This window comes from Eschrichtius robustus, chromosome 10, assembly GCF_028021215.1.
Source record: "Eschrichtius robustus isolate mEscRob2 chromosome 10, mEscRob2.pri, whole genome shotgun sequence".
NCBI classification, from domain to species: Eukaryota; Metazoa; Chordata; class Mammalia; order Artiodactyla; family Eschrichtiidae; genus Eschrichtius; species Eschrichtius robustus.
Window position 1 is genome coordinate 106,435,362 of NC_090833.1, and position 22,117 is coordinate 106,457,478.

Sequence of the window (22,117 nt, forward strand, 5' to 3'; positions counted from 1 at the left end):
TCACGGGAATGCCTTGAGTGTCCATTTGGCATGCACTTGTTTTGAAGCTGGCATGTATATGTATGTGCATGTGCAATTTTTGTGTTTAATAAATCATCAAGAATATATGATTGAGTCAAAGATATATACAAATATTTCTGTGAATTTTTTCAGCTGAATATTTGTTACATTCATCTGCTTTAAATGAATTGATGTGTTGCATCAATCTCTTGTGTTGCTTTTGTGTGTTTTTCAGTGGTCTGACAGGCCCTGTGTACCCCACTTGCTTCAGAGGGACACTTACTATGTGTATACCCAGCAAGAGCTTAAAGAGAAGCTGTATCAAGAAATCATATCGTACTTTGACAAAGGCAAGGTGAGTGTTGGGTGGCTTGTTTTTGTATGAAGGCAAAGGAGGAAATGACCGCAATACTTATACACTGCAGTTCTGATCTTCACCAGCCAGAGTTAGCGCAGAGACCCCTACAAGACAGCCCAAACTTCAGACACCAGCTGCAAGTTCAGGGGTCCCCAGGACACCCACACTTCTGACCAACTGACTATAAATTTGGGGAGGGAGTGCCTATGGTTCCCCCGCCCTCAGGTTTGATACTATACTAGAACAACCAACAAAACTTGGTAAAATGCTGTTCTTAATGATTACAGTTTTATCATAAAGGATACAAATCAGAACCAGCCAGATGAAGAAATACACAGGGCAAGGTCTAGGAGAGTCCCAAGTGCATGGCCTCTGTGTCCTCTCCCCGTGGATTCAGGCACATCACACTCCTGGCGAACTGATGTGTTCGCCAACCAGGAAGCTCATTTGAGCTCTGTGTGCAGGGTTTTTAATTTTTTTTTTTTTTTTTTTTTTTTTGCCGCACCACACGGCATGCGGGATCTTAGTTCCCCGACCAGGGATCGAACCCACGCCCCTTGCAGTGGAAGCGTGGAGTCTTAACCAGTGGACCGCCAGGGAAGTCCTGTGTGTAGGGTTTTTATTGGGGTGTCGTTATATTGGCTGGACTGATTGAATCATAAACCACATGAATAAACTCCATCTCCAGCCCCCATCTCCTCCCTGGAGGTCTATCTGATACTGTATAGCTCAAGGCTCCAACCCTCTAATCAAATGGCTGGTGGTTCTGGCAGAGGCGAGCCCCCATTCTAAGACTTTCCACCTGCCCACCATGAGTCACCGAGTTAGTATCAACTCCCATGTGGTCTGAGAGGTCCACCATGAATAACAATGACACTCCTGTCACTGGGGAAATTCCAAGAGTTTAGAAGCTGCCTCCCGGGAGCTCAGGACAAAGACCAGACAAGTTCTTTATTATGCAACAGTGACTCATAACTTACGCTTAACTATTCCCATGTGCATCTTTGAATTCTGATATTTTTAATGGGAGAGAAAATGAATAGATTAATTAAGGTAAGAAAGGCAATAAATAGAGATCAGTTATCTTGAGGACACATAACCCAAGGGAGAATACAGTGGGCAGCCCAGGGCCTCACTCTCTGTAACCGTAATTGTACCTTTTAAATTTTGCTAAGGGCCGGGAGCTAGTATAATCCTTTTCAGCGCATTCTTTAGAGGTTGTTAGCTAACACCTGGGGCACATCCCATCCCCAGGTCGCTGCCTGCCTGACACCTTAGGCTGTACGGAACAAGCAACTTAAATGCCTGTGAGGAAGAGAAAGTAAAATAAACATGTAAACTGGGCCACCAAGTCATGGAATCTGTGATGAGCTGCAGAAAGCTTGTCCAGCTGGAAGACTTTTAAATTTAAAATTGAACAAAAGCATAGAAAGGGTAGGGGGAGAAAAAAATAAAGTGTGTGCTATTGAAACAAAACAGATTCCAGATTTGACTCTTTTCAAGGGCCTGCCACTTCCAGCCACCATTCCTGTTTTACCAGTGGAACCTGTTGATTAAATAAATGATCATCATGATAAAATAGCTACCATCAATTTAGTGCAAGTTACTGTTTTGGGTGATTTTCAGGCTGCTTTTCTAATTTAATTCTCCCTATAACCCTATAAGGTAGATATTATCTCTATTTTACTGAGGAAGAATTTGAGGCCCAGAGAGCAAATATATTTGCTCAGACTTTTTTTTTTAATACCTTTTTTTTTTTTTTTTAATTAATTAATTTATTTATTTATGGCTGTGTTGGGTCTTCGTTTCTGTGCGAGGGCTTTCTCCAGTTGGGGCAAGCGGGGGCCGCTCTTCATCGCGGTGCGCGGGCCTCTCACTATCGCGGCCTCTCTTGTTGCGGAGCACAGGCTCCAGACGCGCAGGCTCAGTAATTGTGGCTCACGGGCCCAGTTGCTCCGCGGCATGTGGGATCTTCCCCGACCAGGGCTCGAACCCGTGTCCCCTGCATTGGCAGGCAGATTCTCAACCACTGCGCCACCAGGGAAGCCCCCTTTGCTCAGACTTTTTAGCCTCTGCATCCCTTTACTCTCTTAAAAATCATTGAGGACCCCCAAGAGCTTCTGTTCACATGGATTATGTCTATTGATGGCTATTAATTTCTAGTCTTAGATATTAAAACAAAATTTTTAAATATTTACTTGCTTGTTCTTTTAACAATAACAAACGTATTACCTGTTAATATAAATCATATCTATTTATGAACAATGACCATATTTTCCAAAAAGTGAGCAATATGAGTGGCATTGTTTGACATTTTTGCAAATCTCTTTATCATCTGGCTCCATAGAAACAGCAGGATTTGAATATCCACTTCTATATCCGATGTGTTGTGACATTACACATCCTATAGCCCCTGGGAAACTCCACCGTAGACTCATGAGAGAATGAGCATTGAAAAAAGGCAAATAATATTAGTATTATTAAGAAGATGGTTTTGACCTCATGGACCCCTTGAAAGGGTCCTGGGGATTCCCAGAGACCAGGGACCACACTTTGAGAACCTCTGTGCTAGGCTGTCTTCCTGTCTCTTCCATTGAGTTAGCATTTGGTGAATGAGGAGTGAACTGGGCCCCATGGTGCTGTTGACTGGCCTCCTACACCAGGCCCAGCTGAGGCCCATGTGGCACATTTCAAAGAGTTTTCCATGATCCAGGCCCAGAAATTTCAGAAGGGACAAATTTGGCAAATGATATTAGAAGATTTAATTTTAAAATGTTTTTACAACTGTATGTGAACTGTACACACGTTCCTTCGGCAGCCAGAAACAGTGGAACTTAGCGTGTGGTTAACAAGACTGAAGTAGGAAATTTCCAGATGTTGCGTTATTAATAGTATCCAGCTAAGAGACATTTTATGAAATACCAAAATGAACAGAGTTTCATCAGTCTGGGATGCTAGCCTCAGATGCCAGATATGTGCCTTCGGCTGTAATTTACATGTTCATAAATGCTGTGAGGCATTTCCTGAAGCTCTCTTTGACTATGTAGATAGTTTAGTTAGAAATAGGAAATCAGTGCCCTAACTTGGAGAAATAGTTTCCCAAATTCCACACAACAGTACGATTAGACTTTCTTTCATACCTCCACTCCTCCCAAACAACCTGACTCAGAAGGAACACACACACACATCTCAAAACCAGAACAAGAGCCCACACCAATTTCCTTTCCCCTCCAGCGAGACTTTCATGCTCTCAAGACCTAGTCTTTGGAACTGGTTCCACTCCACTTTCAACGGTCTTTAGTTCATTGCCCTTTAAACTCAGCATCGCTTTGTTTGAGGACACATGGTGTTCTTCATGTTCTTACAAACAGAATTAACAGAAAATGCCCCCTGGCAAAGCGGCTAAGGTACAGTAGATTTTTGATGTCAGGAAACAGGGTTAGTTGATCCAAGCCGTGAGGTACGTTGGGAGTGTCCGCAGAAACTCAACCCACGTGACTCCCTAGTCATTGCCCAGTGACTCTCCAATGGCTTTTGCAACTGGATCAATGACTGCTTTGTTCTCCACTGGTAACCCTCCTTTTCTTTTTCTGAAGATGTGGGAGAAGGCAATCAAGCTGAGCAAAGAGTTGGCTGAGAATTATGAGAGCAAAGTATTCGACTACGAGGGCCTGGGTGATCTCCTGGTGAGTCTGGGTCAGAAGACGTCGAGCCTCTGGCAGGGGTGCTATTCGTAGTGTTTGTGAAATGGTTTTGTAAGTTTAAAAAAGATAATTGATGTTCTTTACAATGGAAAAGTACCCCTTGCTTAGAATAAAAATGAAGAGAAATGAGGTCTAAAAGCTGTTACCGCTATTTGTCCAGATTATCTTTGATAGGGGGCTCAGGATCCCCATCTACAGCCCTCTCTCCTCTGTGCCTTTTGCTCCTCTGTGGACCCTCCGTATCCCAGGCCCAGCACCCCTTTCCCCTCTCAGTTACTCTGCCTTCCAGGAAGCCTTTCCACGTTTCAGATGTTTTCTGACATCTGTTCATCAGAATTACTTGTCCTCTGGTCCACATCCTCAGGGCCCTGCTGAATGAATAAACTGCTCATCTTTGAGCTCTGTTTTTTATCTTTATTTTCTAATTTTAAATCTTTTTTTTGGTTTAAAAAATTTTTTGTTCTTAGTTTTTTTGTTTTTTATTGTTTCTTATTGTTTATTATCTTGATTCTCCAATTTTGCTTTCCTCCTGCTCCGAATGTCCCTGGACTTCTCTGCTCTTACAGTCCTCCTGCCCTTGTGTATTACACCTGGCTGTTGGCACAGGTCACCTATTTCAAAACAGTAAAGCGAAACAAAAATAACCTTTTCCATGCCCAGTGGGAGGCCAACACAATATTACATTGGGTCATTTTCAGTGGAGGAGTCACAAAAGGTCAGGTCACCCACTGTCATATAATAATTGGAGGAGATAGTTGTCAAGATCGCTTTGAAAAGAATTTGCCCCTGTATGGTACCAGCTCCTGCCATAATGCAAAAAGTCACAGATGAATTTCACAGACTAAATTGAGCTGAGGCGTGAGCAACGTAATGTTACCTCTCTAAGAAAACATTGTGATAGAAACCTTCACTGAGGTAGTGTAGTAATCACCCTCACGCTAACCATTGTGGGAGGGACAGCTGTCAAAGCCCCCCCAGGTCTGGCTACCTATTTTGCTTCCTTTAAGGCTGACGCTCTACACCTGGTTGGGAAACCTCTCCCCACAGGAAGAATTAAAGATAGGGGTGGTACCAATATATACAATGGAATATTACTCAGCCATGAAAAGGAACGAAATTGGGTCATTTGTAGAGACGTGGATGGATCTAGAGACTGTCATACAGAGTGAAGTAAATCAGAAAGAGGAAAACAAATATCGTATATTAACGCATACATGTGGAACCTGGAAAAATGGTACAGATGAACCTGTTTGCAAGGCAGAAATAGAGACACAGATGTAGAGAACAAACATATGGACACTAAGGGGAAAAAGTGTGGGGGGGGGGTGGGATGAATTGGGAGATTGGGATTGACATGTATACACTAATATGTATAAAATGGCTCACTAATAAGAACCTGCTGTATAAAAATAAATAAATAAAATAAAAATTCAATTACAAAAAAAAAAAAAGTTAGGGGTGGTACCAGATTTGAAAAATAAACACACCACCACCACCTTCTGGGCACCTGTAGCTGAACCGAGGCCTTGAATCGAAACCACCTGCATGAACTGGAAAGTTCTCTCTTTCCTCATATGTCTGTGTTCCAGTGCAACCACCCACCCGAATCTCAGAAAGTGCTTCTTAACCTTTTAGGGGTCCTGAACGTACTTCAAGAAACTGGTGAAAGCTAAACCGTCCCTCCCTCCACAGGTGAATGCACACACATCTGTCTTTCTGCATATAACTGCAAGGATTCCCAGACCCTCCCGGGCCCATTCGTAGATGCAGGTCCAAAACCGCCGATCCAGGGAAAGGATAATTCTTTGGCCCAAAAGATATTTTACAAAGACCTTTCATTTCTCTCTGTTACATGGGAAACAACAAAGCAAATAGTCTGAGCTTTTTTTTTTTTTTTTTCCAGCGGTGCCCTTGTAACCTCCCTATGGAATGTCTTGTTTTGTTTTCCAGAAAAAAAGAGCCTCATTTTATGAGAACATCATTAAGGCGATGAGGCCTCAGCCTGAATACTTTGCTGTTGGCTACTACGGACAGGGTTTTCCTTCTTTCCTACGGGTAAGAAGCCTGAGGGTGGTCTCCCTAGCCACTAAGCCCTGAAGTCTGCAGGAGGGAAGGTCTTCATTTCTTTTCCAGATGGGTCTAGCGTGTTAGCAGCTGGAGACCGCTGTTCTCACGGTGGGAGGTTAGGGAAGGAAACCACTTCCTGAGTGGCTTGTCTCTTCACCCCCGGCCACCTCTGGTATTCTGGCAGCTCTTTTGTAAAATGACTTCTCCCAGGTGGAATGAAAAAGGGAAAAACAAAACCGTTCCCTCCGCTGGTCTGCTGCTGAGGGTCAGCCGGTGGTGGGGGTCGGGGTGGGGGGTGGAGTGTGGATTGATGTATCTAATTGTTTATTTTATTTCCAGCTAGAGCTAGTTTGAAAACAAATATCCCCAGGACAAGACTGCAAAAGGTTCACAAAAACAAAAACAGTTCTGTTGGAATAATGAGAAGGACCATGTTTATCTTCTTTCTCAAAATTTTTTAGAATGTGATACTGATTTTACAACCGAAAAAGCAAACCCCCCCCAAAAAAAAGCCCTCTTATTTTCTCCCACAGAAAAGAAGCCTCTTTTAGTGCTGAGCTATGTTTAAATATATATATTATCCATCTTCCTTCCCTAATTAAAAAAGAAAGAAAGAAAAAAGTGGAAAGGAAAATACATTCCTTACAGCGCATAGTAAGGAAGTAGTTTATTCATTCATTCAATAACTGTTTGCTTAGGGCCTACTGTGTGCCAGGCATTAGAGATACAGTGCTGATTATAATCAGCTGTGGTCCTTGCTCTCATGGATTTTACAACCTAATGGGTGAGATGTGAATTAAATAATCGCACAAACAAATATAAAATCGAAACTGACCAAGACAGGAATTCTGTGCTAGATGAGTTGGTTAAGCAAGGAGTATTGACCCAAGTAAAATAAAAACCTGTGTTCACGTAAAAATTGTACGTGATTGTTTATAGCACTGTTACTTATAATCACTAAAGATTGGATACAGCTCACATCTCCCTCAGCTGGTGAAGCGATCAGCATAGTGTGGGACAGCCGCGCAGTGGAAAACTACTCAGGAAAAAAAGGAATAAACTCCTGATACACATACCCACAGGCATGAATCTCAGGTGTATTGTGCTGAGTAAAAGCAGTTAGACCTTAAAGGCTACATACTCTGTGATTTGATTGATATGACATTCTGGCCAAGCCAACACTTACCATAGGGATGGAGAGCAGGTCAGTGGTTATTGGATCTGGTCATTGGAGCCAGTGGGGCGAAGGTTGGGCTACAGAGAGACATGGGGAGATTTTAAGTGGTGAGGAAACTGTGCTATATCTTAATTGTGGCCATGGTTATGTTTGTCAAAACTTGCAGAATTTTACACTAAAAGGGGTAGATTTTTACTATGTGTCAATTATACTTGAATTTTTTAAGAATCGGGAAAGACTTCCCAAGGAACTTCTGCTTCAGCTGGGATTTGAAAGGTGAACTGGGGGAGTCAAGAAGGTTAAGGGGATAGGAAAAGGCGTTCCAGGCAGAGGAAACAGCAGGCAAGGGCATGGCAGGGGCTGGGAGTGAAAGACAGGTGCTGTGGGAACAGAGGGAGCTGGGGTGAGCAGGGAAGATGAAGCAGGAAGTGTGGGAGGAGAGTGCGGGGCTTTGGGGTCACGTAGCGTGTTTTGTTGGCATCCAGAGAACAGTGGGAGCCATTGTAGATTTTTCTGTGTTGGCAAGGTCATCTGGCTTTGGTATGGAGAATGGATGGGACGTGCGTGTAGATAAGCCCCTAGAGACCATGGCAGATGTTCAGGGAAGAGATGACAGGTTGGCCTAGGGAGGTGGCTTTAGAGAGGAAGGGAAAGATTAGTGTGATGGAGATGAAGTAACAGTATTTGATGATTGATGGGATATGGCAATGAGCAAGAGGGAGGTGGTAAGAATGATTCCTAGCTCTCTGGTCTGCGTAATTGGTGGGGCACTGGAGCCATCCACTAAGATGGCAGCACTGGGAAAGGACAGAATCATGGAGGAGAGGATGAATCCACTCACTGAATAAATATTTATTGAGCTCTTATCAATATCTTATCATGAACGATAGCAAATTTAAGACCAGAACCTACTGCAGACCCATATTTATGGACCTTGCTGTAATATAGGCCTGGGGGCAGAGTCTAAAACAAATCCAAATCCCTGAAATTGTAGAGCTTCTGTTCTGGCTTGGGGAGACAAATAAATAAATACTAAGATAAATAAGTAAAATATAGAGTGTGTCAGATGGCCTAGAACAACACCTCATACAGGGTAGACACTAAGCAAGTATCGTAGAGAAAAATGTGTCAGGGGAGGTGAATGGAGAGGCAGATGGTGAGGATGGAGTTGCAATTTGAAACAGAGTGAATAGGAAAGACTTCGGTAAGAAAATGACACCTGAGCAAAACCCTGAAAGACGTGAGGGAATAAGCCAGGCAGCTCTCAAGAGGGGGCCAGACAGTGAGAACAGCACGTTCAAAAGCCATGAGGCCGGAGATGCATGAACAAAAGGGCAGGTAGAGAACGGGCTCAGAGAGCTATGGGTACCAGATTGCAGAGGGCCTTTGGGATCTTTATAGGTTGTTTGGTTTTAGACATACTCAATGTGAGGTAGATTTGGAACATCCAAAAAATGTGAGTCAACAATTTGCTCTATGGGTCTGGAACACAAAGGAAAGTTCTAGGCCGGAGATAAAAGTTGGGTTATTTACGTGTCGTTAACACTGGTTGTAGATAAGGTGGCCAAGGGAGACTGGAGTAATAAGAGTAGAAGGTCTGCAGTAGGTTCTGGTCTTAAATTTGCTATCGTTCATGATAAGATATTGATAGCTACCACACTTGTTACATATGATTATTGTGTCACATGGAATAACGGTTATGAACTGGAAGACAGCAGTGGTTCAGTGAAAACAAGAAGTCTAGACTTTCAAGTTGAAAAATTGGGGTCTAAATCATCTGCTGAGTGACTGTGATTTTGGCCAAATCACATGACCACCAAGTCTTGGTTTTCTGACCTTGAAGTTAGGGAAATAAGGCCCACATTGCAGGGCTGGTTTGAGAATGAAATGAATAGCAGATGGGAGTGCTTTGTAAACTGTACAGGAGTTTGTAGATGTTACGTGTTGTCAGCGTGTACTGAAAAGTAGAGAATCCACGTGAATTATGTAACCTAAATGCCCTTGCATGTTATGGACTATTTCCCCAAACTCAGAAAGTATAAAACTATATCCTCTCCCCTGACCCCAAGCAGGCCTCCGTCTCTTCTGTTTTTGTCAGCGGCAGCCCTGTTCTTCCTGCTCCAAGGCCGTTACCTCCGAATCCTCACCGACTCTCCCATCCCTTTGCTCTTTACCAAACACCAAAGACTCAAACACCAGTCCCTGTAGCTCCTCCTTCCCCCACAGGGTTTTGCCAAGGATCCCTACCGTTGGATAGATTAGGTTGACTACACTTCCTCCTTCATCACATTGCTCCCTCCTTCTAGAACCTCCAGTGAATTTCCAGGCTTTTGGACCATTGACCTGCCTTTCCAGGCCTTTCAGATTCCAGCTCATCCAAGCATGTTTCTTCTACCTGCACTCCGTACTTTCTGCCTTGGGCCTTATCCTTCTTTTCACTTCCGTGCCTGGCTGTCCTCTCCTCTCCTTTCCTCTCCTGACCCTATCCATCCATCTACATCCCATCAAGTCTCGTGTCCTCCTGGAAACCCTTTCCTTCAGGTTGAGCTGCTTTGTACTGACCTTCTGCTTGTCTGGTTCCTTCCACACTTATGGTCCACATCAAACACTTAGTGTTTTCTTGTACTCCGATCCCTTAACCCGCCACAGTTTTGCCTGAATGATGAAATTGCAGAATGCATGCATCAGCCACATAAATCTTTCCCACCTTGGAAACATTTTATCACCAGTTCCAAAAGATCTGGCAATTTTCACTGCCCTCCGTGTTGAGCGCAGAAGGTATATTGCCTTCAAGGTACTTAAATTATCTAAATTATCCTACTTACTTATTTGTTTACTTGTTTTCTGTTTCTCTCCACCAGAGTAGGGTTACCGTTCTGTCCCTAGCGTCTGGCATATCTCATTCGCTCGATAGATATTGGTTGTGTGAATGGACAAGTGATTTTTAAAAACATTTTACAGGACAATATGGGCCCAGATTTTAGTTAAAAATGGATCACGTGTGGGCTTTAAATACTAAGTACTCGTCTGAGTGACCATCAGAGGAGCAGGAACCTTCAAAACATGGCGACATTTGAACTTGCAACAGCTGTGAGGTGAATTTCTTCCATGCCTGGGGCCTAGAAAATTTCTTTTCAAAACATCCAATTTTATTAATTTTATTAAAGAGAAAAAAGCTGCAGTTTGGAATGGAGAGAATAGTATTGAGGGCAGTTATTTTCTATGAGACTTCAGTGTGGCCATCCATGGTGATCTCCAGGATTGGCTTGGGACGGCTGTAGATTAATCCTGTTCTCTGTTCCTGTCTCACCTGTTGGGTTGATTTGCTTCGTACTTTCGAGTTCTCTAGGCAGTGCCGCTCAAAGCGCTGGTTCCCTAACGGTTACTGGATCATGATGAGAAAGGAGCTTGCACCTCAAAGTAAATGAATGTACTTCCTTCCTTCATTGAGAATTTCTTGCCATGAAAAGTATCAGCTAAACTAAACAGCATGCCCGGTAACATCCTGGATTTCCATTAGCGTGCAAACTCCTTATCTCCTTGTGGATTAGTGTAGGCTGTTTGCACACCAATTGTCATCCTTGGGCCATACTCTGAGAAACACTGCATGAAGCATTTTCATGCCTGTGACTTAACTCCCCAAATAAACTGTGAACTCTTTCGGATATGATGGTTACTGTGGGGCACATAGCAGGTGCTCAATGAGGACATGGTCAGGTATTGCACTTGGTCTTGGGAGGACAGCGGCTTCCTTGGGACCAGGTTCCCCAGTTGCCCCTTCACTCTTCATATTTAATTCTTTCCCTTGCTCTCCTGACCTGCAGAACAAGATCTTCATCTACCGGGGGAAGGAGTACGAGAGGCGAGAAGACTTCAGCCTGCGGCTGCTGACCCAGTTTCCCAACGCCGAGAAGATGACCAGCACCACGCCCCCAGGAGAGGACATCAAGTCCTCTCCCAAGCAGCGTATCCTCATCCTGGGGTCATGGCTCAGGGGCTCTTGAACCTGCGGCAGCCCCAGCCCAGCCAGAGAAGCTGAGGGTTCCATCCCATCCCTGCGTGCCAATAGGTCCTGGCCTCAGACTCATTTAACCATCCTGACTCAGCGTCCCATTCTGTGTAAAAGCTTCGAGAACCTAATGTCCTTAGCTCAGGGCTATGATGTAACTAAAGGAGAGAGATGAGAAGCAAATGTTGAATATGAAGGGATGTGTGTTATAGCCACAAGCGGAGCCTGAGGCGGATAGACTTCCTGTTCTGAATTCTGGATCCTGGATGTGTAGCTCTTTTTTGGTAACATATAATGTCATTGAAAAACCAATCGCATGCTTTTTAAAAAATAAAGACGTTATAAAAGTGAGCAGTATTCTAAAAGAGGTTGGTAAGACAGAGCTGGTGTGGCATGGTAGATAAATAAGAAAAAGGGCTCCAGAGCACATTGCCTGGGTTTGAGTCCCAGTGCTGTCACTTATTGTGTCACTTTGGGCAACTTACTTAATTTCTCTGTGCCTCAGTTTTCTCACCTGTAAAGTGGGGATGAAGATCATTCTTCCCCTTGGAGTTCTTGCAAAGATTGAGTGTCTGTAAAATACTAGGAACAGTGCCTGGTAAATACATAATAAAAGTTCAATATGTATTAATTATTATAGAATGGTCAGTAGCTATAGAAAGACACACAGCAATGATAGATCAGTAGGCAGACCTGCCTTTCAGAGGAGAGTGTAGTGGCCTCTTAACACAGTGGATGCTTGGAAAAGAAAGGTTTCCTGGGAAAAATTGTTTCAGTTGTAGAGGTTCAGAAAATGCTTGTGGGGCCTCCTTGGGATGGGAATGAAAAGAGGTCTTCATGAATTGGATGTAGAAACAGGAGTCCTGGAGCTTGGCCCAGAGTCATGTCTGCATAGCCATTTTACCTTGGCAAGTTGCTTAATTTCTCCAGGCCTTGGTTTTCTCATCTATAAAGTGTGAGGGGAGCTCTGTTTCTCCCAAATATTTAATAGCATTTCTGTGAAGATCAAATTAAAAAGATCATTTATGTGAAAATGTTTTGTAAGCTATAATAGCTTAAGGCATAGCCCAGTGGTTCTCAGATTTTATTATACTTAAGAATCACCATGGAGTGATTCTAATTCAGCAGCTGTGAATTCTAATTCTGCATTTTGAGTAAATCTTCAGGTGATTCTGGTGCCAGTGGATGGTACTCTTCACGTTGAGAAATACTGGGAGTGAATGTTAGGTCTAGACCCAGTGCCTTAAATTCTGGTTTCAATGATATAGATTTGGAAGCATTGTTGGTAAAGGCAAAAAAAAGTCATGCCTAAGATCAGATCATTAAGTTAGAGAGGGAGACCTTACCCCTGAGCTGGGTTTGACGTCTGACTTCATTTATCAGTTGTGTGATCTGGGCTTTCTCAGACCCTCAGATTCTTCATCTGTAAAGGGGATTAATAACACCCACCTGGAAATTGTTGTGTTTATTGGAGATAACATATTCAAAGCACCTATTACAGTGCCTGGCTCTGGTACTTGATAAACAAATGGTATCCAAAGATAACAAGAAATTCCTATTGCCCGGGCTCTGGAATCTGGCTAATTCAGAGGGATGCTTGTCCAAAAGAAATGATTTAAGACAATTTCTAGTCACCTGTTTTCCTGAAATTTCATTAATGTCTGTTTCCCTAAGACAAGGTTGTTTGCCACGTGTCTGACCAAAAAATGTCCCAAGATTATGACTTAATAAGGCATTTTGGTAATATCTGAGGGAACCCCGTTTTCAATGCGGTCCTGGCATTTGGTTCAAAGGAATGATCGGTGTGGGTACCATTTCCATCGGTAAAGCAGGAGGAACAGGTGGTCCTTTTTGCTGTGACAGCTTAGTGGCCCAGCCCTTTTCCTTCCTTAACGAGCTCCTCAGACATGCAGTGTTTCACCGTAAAGCCAGTGATGAGCCTGCCGCCCAGCTACAAAGATAAACCAGTTCCAGAGCAGATCTTAAAGTAAGTGGGTTTTTTTGTTTGTTTTTTAAACCATGTGTCTCACACACTTCTTTATATAGGAGTCTATCAAAATTCATTACAGTTTGGAAGAGCTCCTGTTGTCTTCGTCCATTTGGTCTGCTGTAACAGAAGATCATAGACTGGGTGGCTTATAAACAACAGAAATTTATTTCTCACATTTTTGGAGGCTGGGAAGTCCAAGATCAAGACACTGGCAGATTCAGTGTCTGGTGAGGGCCTTCTTCCTGGTTCACCAGTGTCTGGTGAGGGCCACCTTCCAGGTGGTCATCTTCTCACTGTGTCCTCACATGGTGGGAGGGGTGAGGGAGTTCTGTGAGGGTCTCTTTTTTAATAAGGGCACTAACCACGTTCATGAGGGCTCCACCATCATGAGCTAATCACCACCCAAAAAGCCCACCTCCTAACACCATCACATTGGGCATTAGGATTTCAATATATGAATTTAGGGGGACAAATATTCAGACCATAACAACTGTCCCTTCCATTTCCAGTATAAGATGAGAGCCTGGTAACTCAAGGGATTTGGAGATTCCTTTTTTTTTAAGCAGAGGGAAGGAAATTGAGAATTTCACTCTTAGGTTTCAGATCCCCTAGTTCTTTTTTCCACTCAGAAGGATTCACTGGCCAGTAGCGACTGACCTCACCTTGCCTTCAATCAGTGAGTTCCCGTATGATTGAATTCCTTCTCCTGAGAAGCTAAAATGCTAGTAGGATTGATAGAACTGTTAGAAAACTATACAAATGAGATCACAAACATGGACATAAATCCATATGCCTTTCAAAATTGTGAGCTGTGAGATAGATTCATCAATAATAAAACTAAGATGTGCAATAAAATCAAATTCTGGGGACTTCCCTGCCAGTCCAGTGGTTAAGACTTCATGTTCCCACTGCAGGGGGGCACGGGTTCAATCCCTGGTTGGGGAACTAAGATCCTGCATGCCGTGTGGCATGGCCAAAAAAGTTTAAAAAAATCAAATTCTGCATCATCTCCAGCCTTCATTGTGGAGACTATGTCAGTTTTGAGGTAGTTTAGTGGATAAGACTCAGTCCGTGTAAGATGTGTCTCAGGTTTTGTTGGAGCAGTGCTTGTTGTAAGAAAGAAATGTAAGCATATGGCTGTGTCTTTCCCAGCTACTACAGAGCCAATGAAGTACAGCAGTTCAGATATTCTCGGCCATTCCGGAAAGGAGAAAAGGATCCCGACAATGAGTTTGCTGTGAGTCCACCACGTTGATCCTCTAAAACAAGATGAAATTGACATCCAAAATGGAGGCCTTCCATTCAACCAGCATCTACAGCAGAAATGATGGCAGCCCTGGAGATAGAGTTTCCGTGTGCTTATTACCTAGTCAGCAGACTGTTGTCTCAGTGGAAAACTCTAGACTAGTGATCCAGGAACCGGGCTCCACTCCTGGGCCTGCCACCACCATGACCTTGATTTGAGCATGTCACACCTCTCTGGACCTCAAATTTCCCATCAAAAAGGGCAAGAGAGCCCCAATAGATAATTCCTTTCTGCTTTAAACACTTAGAATCCTTGAAGTTTGGGAGAAAGTGTGGCCCATTCACTAAGGAGGCATTGAAAATAAAATCTCTAGATAACCAACAAGGACCTACTGTACAGCACAGGGAACTCTGCTCAATATTCTGTAATAACCTAAATAGGAAAAGAATTTGGAAAAGAATAGATACATGCATATGTATAACTGAATCACTTTGCTGTACACCTGAAACTAACAATCAACTATGCTCTGATACGAAATAATTTTAATTTTTATTTATTTAAAAAAATTTTCAAAAGAGAATTTCATAAACCTGGGAGTTTTGCTGTTTTGCCTGGGAACTGACCAACATTTCCTACTTTCCTTCCTTTCACCAGACCATGTGGATTGAAAGGACCACGTATACGACTGCCTATACCTTCCCTGGGATTCTCAAGTGGTTTGAAGTCAAACAGATTTCAACAGTAAGTCATTTGAAAGTGGAGCTCAGAAAAATCTTTCTGTCTCCAAACAGAATGAGAGCCTTTGTTAAATCCCCCCTCCAATTCTCACTAGCTCCTCTGGCCCACTTTATTTTCCAAAAGAGAAATAAAAGACATGCTTGTAGAATAGAACTCCTTTGTAAAACTGATGTTACAACACCAACCCTAAAGATTACTCCCAGTGAATGGCTCTTTTATGACCAAATGGGTGTTGTCTCCTCAAGGATCCTGCCACTGCCCAAAAACATTTTTGGAATTCCTCCTTTGAGTTTCCTATCAATCACATTCTTCTCTCCAAGAACATTTCCTCTTATTTTCAGCTAGTCACATCACCATTCATCCTAGACTCTTCCATCTTCATCACTCCCCAAAGCTGTTTGTTTTACCTCTTTAATATTTATTAAATCTGTTTTAGTTTTTTTTTCCCCCAGCCCTCCTACTGAGGTACGCTGTTTCTAGTCCCTCATTCATCTCTGGTTGATGCCATTGAAAAAGCCTCCTGATTGGCCTCCCTGCGTTGGCTTCTTAGGTCCATTTTCCTCTCCGCCTCAGAGTGTGAATTCCATAGTGAAAACCTGGCTGTATCATTCTCATGCTTAAAACCTTGCTGTGGCTCCCCAGTGCCTAGACTAGAAAGCCCATGCTCCTAGCACATGCGTACAGGGTCTGTGTGATTAAGCTCTTCCACTTCATCTTCTATGGAATCTACTGGAACTAAATTGCTCATTCCATGCTATGTCAACCCTCTCTGACATTAGGTCATTTTCTCTGCCCAGCATGCCCTCTGACCACTTCTCAACCTAACTCCCGTTGAGATTTAGTTTAGGTTCCAGCTTCTCCAGGAAGCCATCTCTGAAACTCCCAAGCTGGGTTAGATGCCCTTTCTCTGTGCCCTGTCACAACCTTGGCTTATTTCTAAAGAGTTACCTACCATGCTTACATATCTTGAAACCTCCCCACCCTGACCCGGTGAAAACCGTATGCTCCTCCCAGCCATGAATGATATCTTAATCACTTTTGTAACAATGGTGCATAGCACAGTACGTGCCTGAAATAAGTAATCAAGAAATATGTCTTGAACAAATCTGAAGTTTGATGTGTTCCATACCACTAGTTATAAATTATTATTCTTCAAGTATGAATATGATTTTGGACAGAGGCTTTTGGAATCAAGTCTGGAGTAGGAGATCATGCTGGTTGATCAGGGTAAAATGAAGAAGGACACAATTTTTCTTGAATCTGGTTTGGAAGACGTTTCCACAGGCGGAGCTCTCTCTGAATCCGCATTGCATCTTATTTCATTCGCATCCAAAATCCAGCTTGAATATTCTAATACATCCTATTATTTCTGACTTCCGTAAACCATAGAACCCCTACTAAGGTGACTTAATATATGGTCTGAACGTGTGACTTCCAAGATCACTTACCTTTTCTCACGGAAGGAGCATCAAACCTCTTACCAGTGAATGTTTTTGGTGTGCAGAGGTGTCTTGGGTCAGATATATTGCTCCTCTATTGTCATTGATCTTCTCAAAAATCTGTAAGGAAGATTTGCCTAAGAAACAATCATTATCACAGCTCCAATTTTATCTTCTCAAAATTTCCGTAGACACTTTGCTCCAAGAAATAATCATTACCATAGCTCCAATTTTTAAATCATCCTTGTACTTTCTGAGATTTTAAATAGCTTATTTAGCAGCTTACCAACACCATTTCAAATAAGTGTGCTATCCTTATTAATAAACATGACCCCGGGACTTGCCTGGCGGGTCCAGTGGTTAGGACTCCGCGCTTTCACTGCAGGGGGCACAGGTTCTATCCCTGGTCGGGGAACTAAGATCCCGCGTGCCGCTCGGTGTGGCCAAAAAGAAAAAAAAAACATGACTTTGACAAGCAAAACATCACTCCTCCATAGCTTGGTGGGAATTGTATGCCTTTTGAGGGGAAGACCTAGTCTTTTTCCAGTCTTGGCTGTGGAGCTCAGCGTCTCTCCTCTGCTATCCTCTCTGTCACAGGAGGAAATCAGTCCTCTGGAGAATGCCATTGAAACCATGGAGCTCACCAATGAGAAGATCAGCAACTGTGTCCAGCAGCACGCCTGGGACCGGTCCCTCTCCGTGCACCCCCTCTCCATGCTTCTCAGTGGCATCGTGGACCCGGCTGTCATGGGGGGCTACTCCAACTATGAGAAGGTGGGCTGCGTCCCGGGAACCCCACGGGGCCACCAGGTCTGCCGTGTCTCTCCGGCCTTCTCCAGCGGCAGCTGGTGAATTCGTTTCTTACAACTTCTCTGAGAGATTTTCATTCTCCCCTCTTTGTGAATGGGCCAATGAAATTAATGACAGGCTTCTCCCTGACCTCATACCTGCTAGAGACCATCAGCCACCCGGCCAGGGTTAGGCCATTGTCTGGTAGAGTCACCGAAAGAGCAATCTGATAGACCTCTGGTTGATTCACCAGCTGTGAATTCCCTTCCCACTCCCTCTCTCCCCTGGAAGGTAGAAAACATACAAGTGGACCCCAGACCTGAGGATGCCCTGGAAGGGAAGCAGCATCTGTGGGAAACACAGAGCCACGCTCTATTTGGAGCCCTGACATGGTGTGCCATTGGTTGTATGGACAAACGCTGGCCCTGGCTCTACGATTAAATTAATTCAGCTCAGTGTCGTATCTGTTACTCTGGAAAAACATGAATGGAATGCTCATCACATGGGACTCCATTGCATAGGGTTTGGAAGTAGCATCACTTAAAGTGGAGGTAATGCATTCAGTAGAATTTGGTTACATATAATCCATAGAAGCAGGATTTTTAATTGCTAGGTATGTTTTCAGTGGCTAAATAATTTGGGGGTCCCCTTCTTGAGTATAAATAAACAAGTTACACCCCTGTTGAGTAACGTGGAGAGTGAGTGGGAAGAAAAGGAGGTGGATGGGAAAGATGAGAGAGGTTAACTGGGATGATTCTCTTATTTCCATTTGTACACAGTGTCCTGGGAAGAGCGGGGGCTTCAGAATCAGTCACTCTTAAGACCCAGTTCTGGCTTCCCATTGGCCACTGTGTGCTCTTGGGCGAGATACTTCATCTCTCTGAGCTCCAGTTTTCGTATTTGAAAAAAGTAAGGAAAATACATAACTGACAGGAGTCACGTGGGGCTTAAGGGAGACCTCCTGTATATGAGGAACATCATACGATGCCTGCCATGTAGTGGTGGCTTGATCAGGGTCGGTTTTCTTCCTGTCTACTTGGAACAGAATGTGTGATTTGAGTGTTCTTTTTTTTTTTTTATTTTTTTTTATAAATTTATTTATTTATTTTTGGCTGCATTGGGTCTTCATTGCTGCGTGCAGGTTTTCTCTAGTTGCGGCAAGCAGAGGCTACTCCTCATTGTGGCATGCGGGCTTCTCATTGCAGTGGCTTCACTTGTTGTGGAGCACGGGCTCTAGGCACGCGGGCTTCAGTAGTTGTGGCACATGGGCTCCGCAGCTGTGGCTCGCGGGCTCCAGAGCGCAGGCTCAGTAGTTGTGGTGCACAGGCCCAGTTGCTCTGTGGCATGTGGGATCTTCCCGGACCAGGGCTCGAACCCATGTCCCCTTCATTGGCAGGCGGACTCCCAACCACTCAACCACCAGGGAAGTCCCAGTGTTCTTTTTTATTTTTTTTGGCATGAGGGATCTTAGTTCCCCAACCAGGGATCGAACCCGTGCCCCCTGCCTTGGAAGCACGGAGTCTCAACCACTGGACCACCAGGGATGTCCCAGTTTGAGTGTTGTTGATGAGTGGGGCTTACTAGTGCTACAGTGATCTTCTTTCTTCTGTTGTCTCTTCAACCTCTCAACCTTTTTTAGTCTTATTCTCAGCAGCTGGGAAAGCACCAGAGAAACTCTGGTTTGCCCATGTTAGGTTTCAGTAATAATTTCTAATGTTATAATGGAATTCAATACTAGGGCCCAAAATACAATACTTTTTTTAATGCTATAATGATTTCAGTGTGTGTTTTTTCCTGTAAGCTATCTGGTACTAATTTTGATGTGTCTTTCCAAGTATTCATTTTTTTTTCAGAATGCTCCTAAACTGATTTATATATGCCGATATCTGTGACTACTACATAATTTTATATGAAGTTTTTTCCAGTGTGACCATCTTCTAATTAAAATGAAAAAAAAAGGGAAGGAAAGGAAGGATATATAAACAAATTTATTTCAGCAACTTTTTAAAACTATTAGTTTTTACTTTTAATTAATATGTATGACTTTGTACATTTCTAAACATAAGAAAAAGGTAAACTCGTTGATCACCTTGAACTATTGCAATCAGGTGGGGAATCCATCATTACCTACTTGATACAGGCGACCTATTTTAAGGCAGCTCTTTAATCAGTGCCTGAGCGATGGGAACACAGGAGCTGCGTGTGGTAATTCATCAGCCCTTTCTGTTGTGAGGCAGGACTCTGCTAGAAAAACTAATTTCAGGGGACTCTGCTCTGATGTTCCCTGACTCAACTGATGCTTTGGGAATTTCAGTGCATTTTATCAGCGGTCAGAATTTTTTTTTAACTTTCAAATTTAAACTGCATGTATTTTGAAAGGGAAAGGTGGCTGAAGATTTAAGCCAATCCTATGTTTTCATTTATATTGACAGTCCCTCTAAATATGAATCTGCCAGAATGAGCTGCTCTGTAAATGTGCTGTCCTGTTTCCTTTGTGTGATGCATGGATTCCATATATATATATTCTCTGTTGTACTCGTTTTCTAGAGCTGCCATAACAAAGTACCACAAACAGTGTGGCTTAAAACAATAGGAATTGATTGTCTCACAGTTCTGGGGTCCAGTAGTCTGAAATCAAGGTGTCAGCAACGTTGATTCCCTCTGAGGCCTCTGAGGGAGAGTCTGCCCCCTGCCTCTCTCCTGGCTTCTGTGGGCTGCTGACAACCTTTGGTATCTCTTGCCTTGTAGATGACTGTCTTCTCCTTGGCTCTTTACATGGTGTTCTCTCTGTGTACATGTGTCTGTCTCCTCATATCCCCTTTTTGCAAGGACACTGGTCAGATTGGATGAGGGGTCCATCCTACTCTCATGCGACCTCATCTTAACTAATTACCTCTGCAATAAGTCTGTGTCCATCTAATGTCACATTCTGAGGTCCCAGGGCTTAGGACTTCAACCTATGAATTCGGGGCAGGGGGGACACAGTTTAACCCATAACATCTTCCCACAAAGTAAAGAGTTTGCACATATTCTGTTTTCCACACAAAATGGGCTGATCCCTTTTATAACGGTATCCTGTAGTTTCAGGAACTCTTGGGTTTCATGTAATGGGGTGGTTTTCCTACTAGTGAAGCAAAAGAGTGAAGGGGAACTTTGAAGGCTGGTCTTCAAAAGCACTCTCAGAAATGATGGTTATGGTAAAGGGAGAAAATAGATAACTCCCGTTTTGAACTCTGTCAGAGCTCAAATGTTCACTACAGACTTTAGTTTTTCTTTCGTAATGAATTCTGTCTTTAAAATGGTCTCCTATGGAACACCTGTATTTATAGTTTGAGTTTGAGTGTTTTGTTTTTTGTTTTTATTTATTTATTTATTTTTGGCTGTGTTGGGTCTTCGTTTCTGTGCGAGGGCTTTCTCCAGTTGTGGCAAGCGGGGGCCACTCTTCATCGCGGTGCGCAGGCCTCTCACTGTCGCGGCCTCTCCTGTTGCGGGGCACAGGCTCCAGACGCACAGGTTCAGTAGCTGTGGCTCACAGGCTCTGTGGCTCCGCGGCATGTGGGATCTTCCCAGACCAGGGCTCGAACCCGTGTCCCCTGCACTGTCAGGTAGATTCCCAACCACTGCGCCACCAGGGAAGCCCGAGTTTGAGTTTTATGTCCCTATTATAGGACCTTTCCATGAATATTTATTGATGTTATGGGTGACATGGTCTTGACATAGCATAATAAATGCAACCTGCATTTAATATTTTCAAAAGACTTTCACATCTATAGCATTTCTCGTGTTGTCCTCAAAGTAGCCTTTTGGATAGGTGATTAGTAAGAAAGTGCCAATATGAATCTTCAGGAATTGCGATACAGCCTATAAAATGCTGGGCAGGAAAACTCTCAGCCACACCTTCGGGCTATTAATTTTTTGCTCTTTCCTTTATAAGATCTAGGCACTTACTCTAATGAGTAACCTTTTGATATTGCCATTTGGCCTTTTCTTAGCTCTTTGGGGAAGTTATTTAATGAATGACATTCTGCTCTGCTGCTGCTGCTGATTTGATTTGATTTGTGTGTGTGTAGCAGTTGAGAATGTACTCGTGCTGGGAATTGCATGATTCCAGGAAGACTACAGAATAACTCTTTCCTTTCTGAATTGTCTACTCAGGTGGTTTAAGGGCTTCCCAGGAAAGGAACGAATGTTTACTTAATCATTCCTGGTTCATCAGCCAGAACAGAAGACGTGTTTCACCCTTCTAGGCTTCCCTCCCCTTCCTGTTAGGGTCAAATACACAGATAGGAATGTGTTCTAATCAATACTTGCCCATGCTTTGCTTTTAGGCTTTTTTTACAGAAAAGTACTTGCAGGAGCATCCTGAAGACCAGGAGAAGATCGAGCTGCTAAAGCGACTGATAGCGTTGCAGGTACGTCCAGGGGAGGCGTGGCTGGGCAGCTCTCCAAGCTCTGTGGGCGGCCACCACACACAACACCAGGATATTCTCTAGGGCATCCATCTCCAAGCGCACGTTTAGGGTTACTTTTTTTTTTTTTTTTTTAACCCTTGGAATCACAACCTATCTATTTATTTGGCGAAGCAACGTAGGAAGAACAT

The 22,117-nt window shown here is 43.4% G+C and overlaps 1 protein-coding gene across 2 annotated transcripts in view; it reads left to right on the forward strand.

Moving 5' to 3' along the window:
* The window catches only part of DOCK5 (dedicator of cytokinesis 5), a 215,571-nt gene that overhangs the window by 172,228 nt on the left and 21,226 nt on the right, over positions 1-22,117 (forward strand). For both annotated transcript variants that reach the window (XM_068552741.1, XM_068552742.1), the window contains 9 exons: positions 236-355; positions 3,955-4,044; positions 6,013-6,117; positions 11,131-11,272; positions 13,221-13,302; positions 14,458-14,542; positions 15,206-15,292; positions 17,326-17,502; positions 21,846-21,929. In XM_068552741.1, the coding sequence (XP_068408842.1) occupies positions 236-355; positions 3,955-4,044; positions 6,013-6,117; positions 11,131-11,272; positions 13,221-13,302; positions 14,458-14,542; positions 15,206-15,292; positions 17,326-17,502; positions 21,846-21,929 (972 nt within the window). The remainder of the gene's footprint in view (positions 1-235; positions 356-3,954; positions 4,045-6,012; positions 6,118-11,130; positions 11,273-13,220; positions 13,303-14,457; positions 14,543-15,205; positions 15,293-17,325; positions 17,503-21,845; positions 21,930-22,117) is intronic.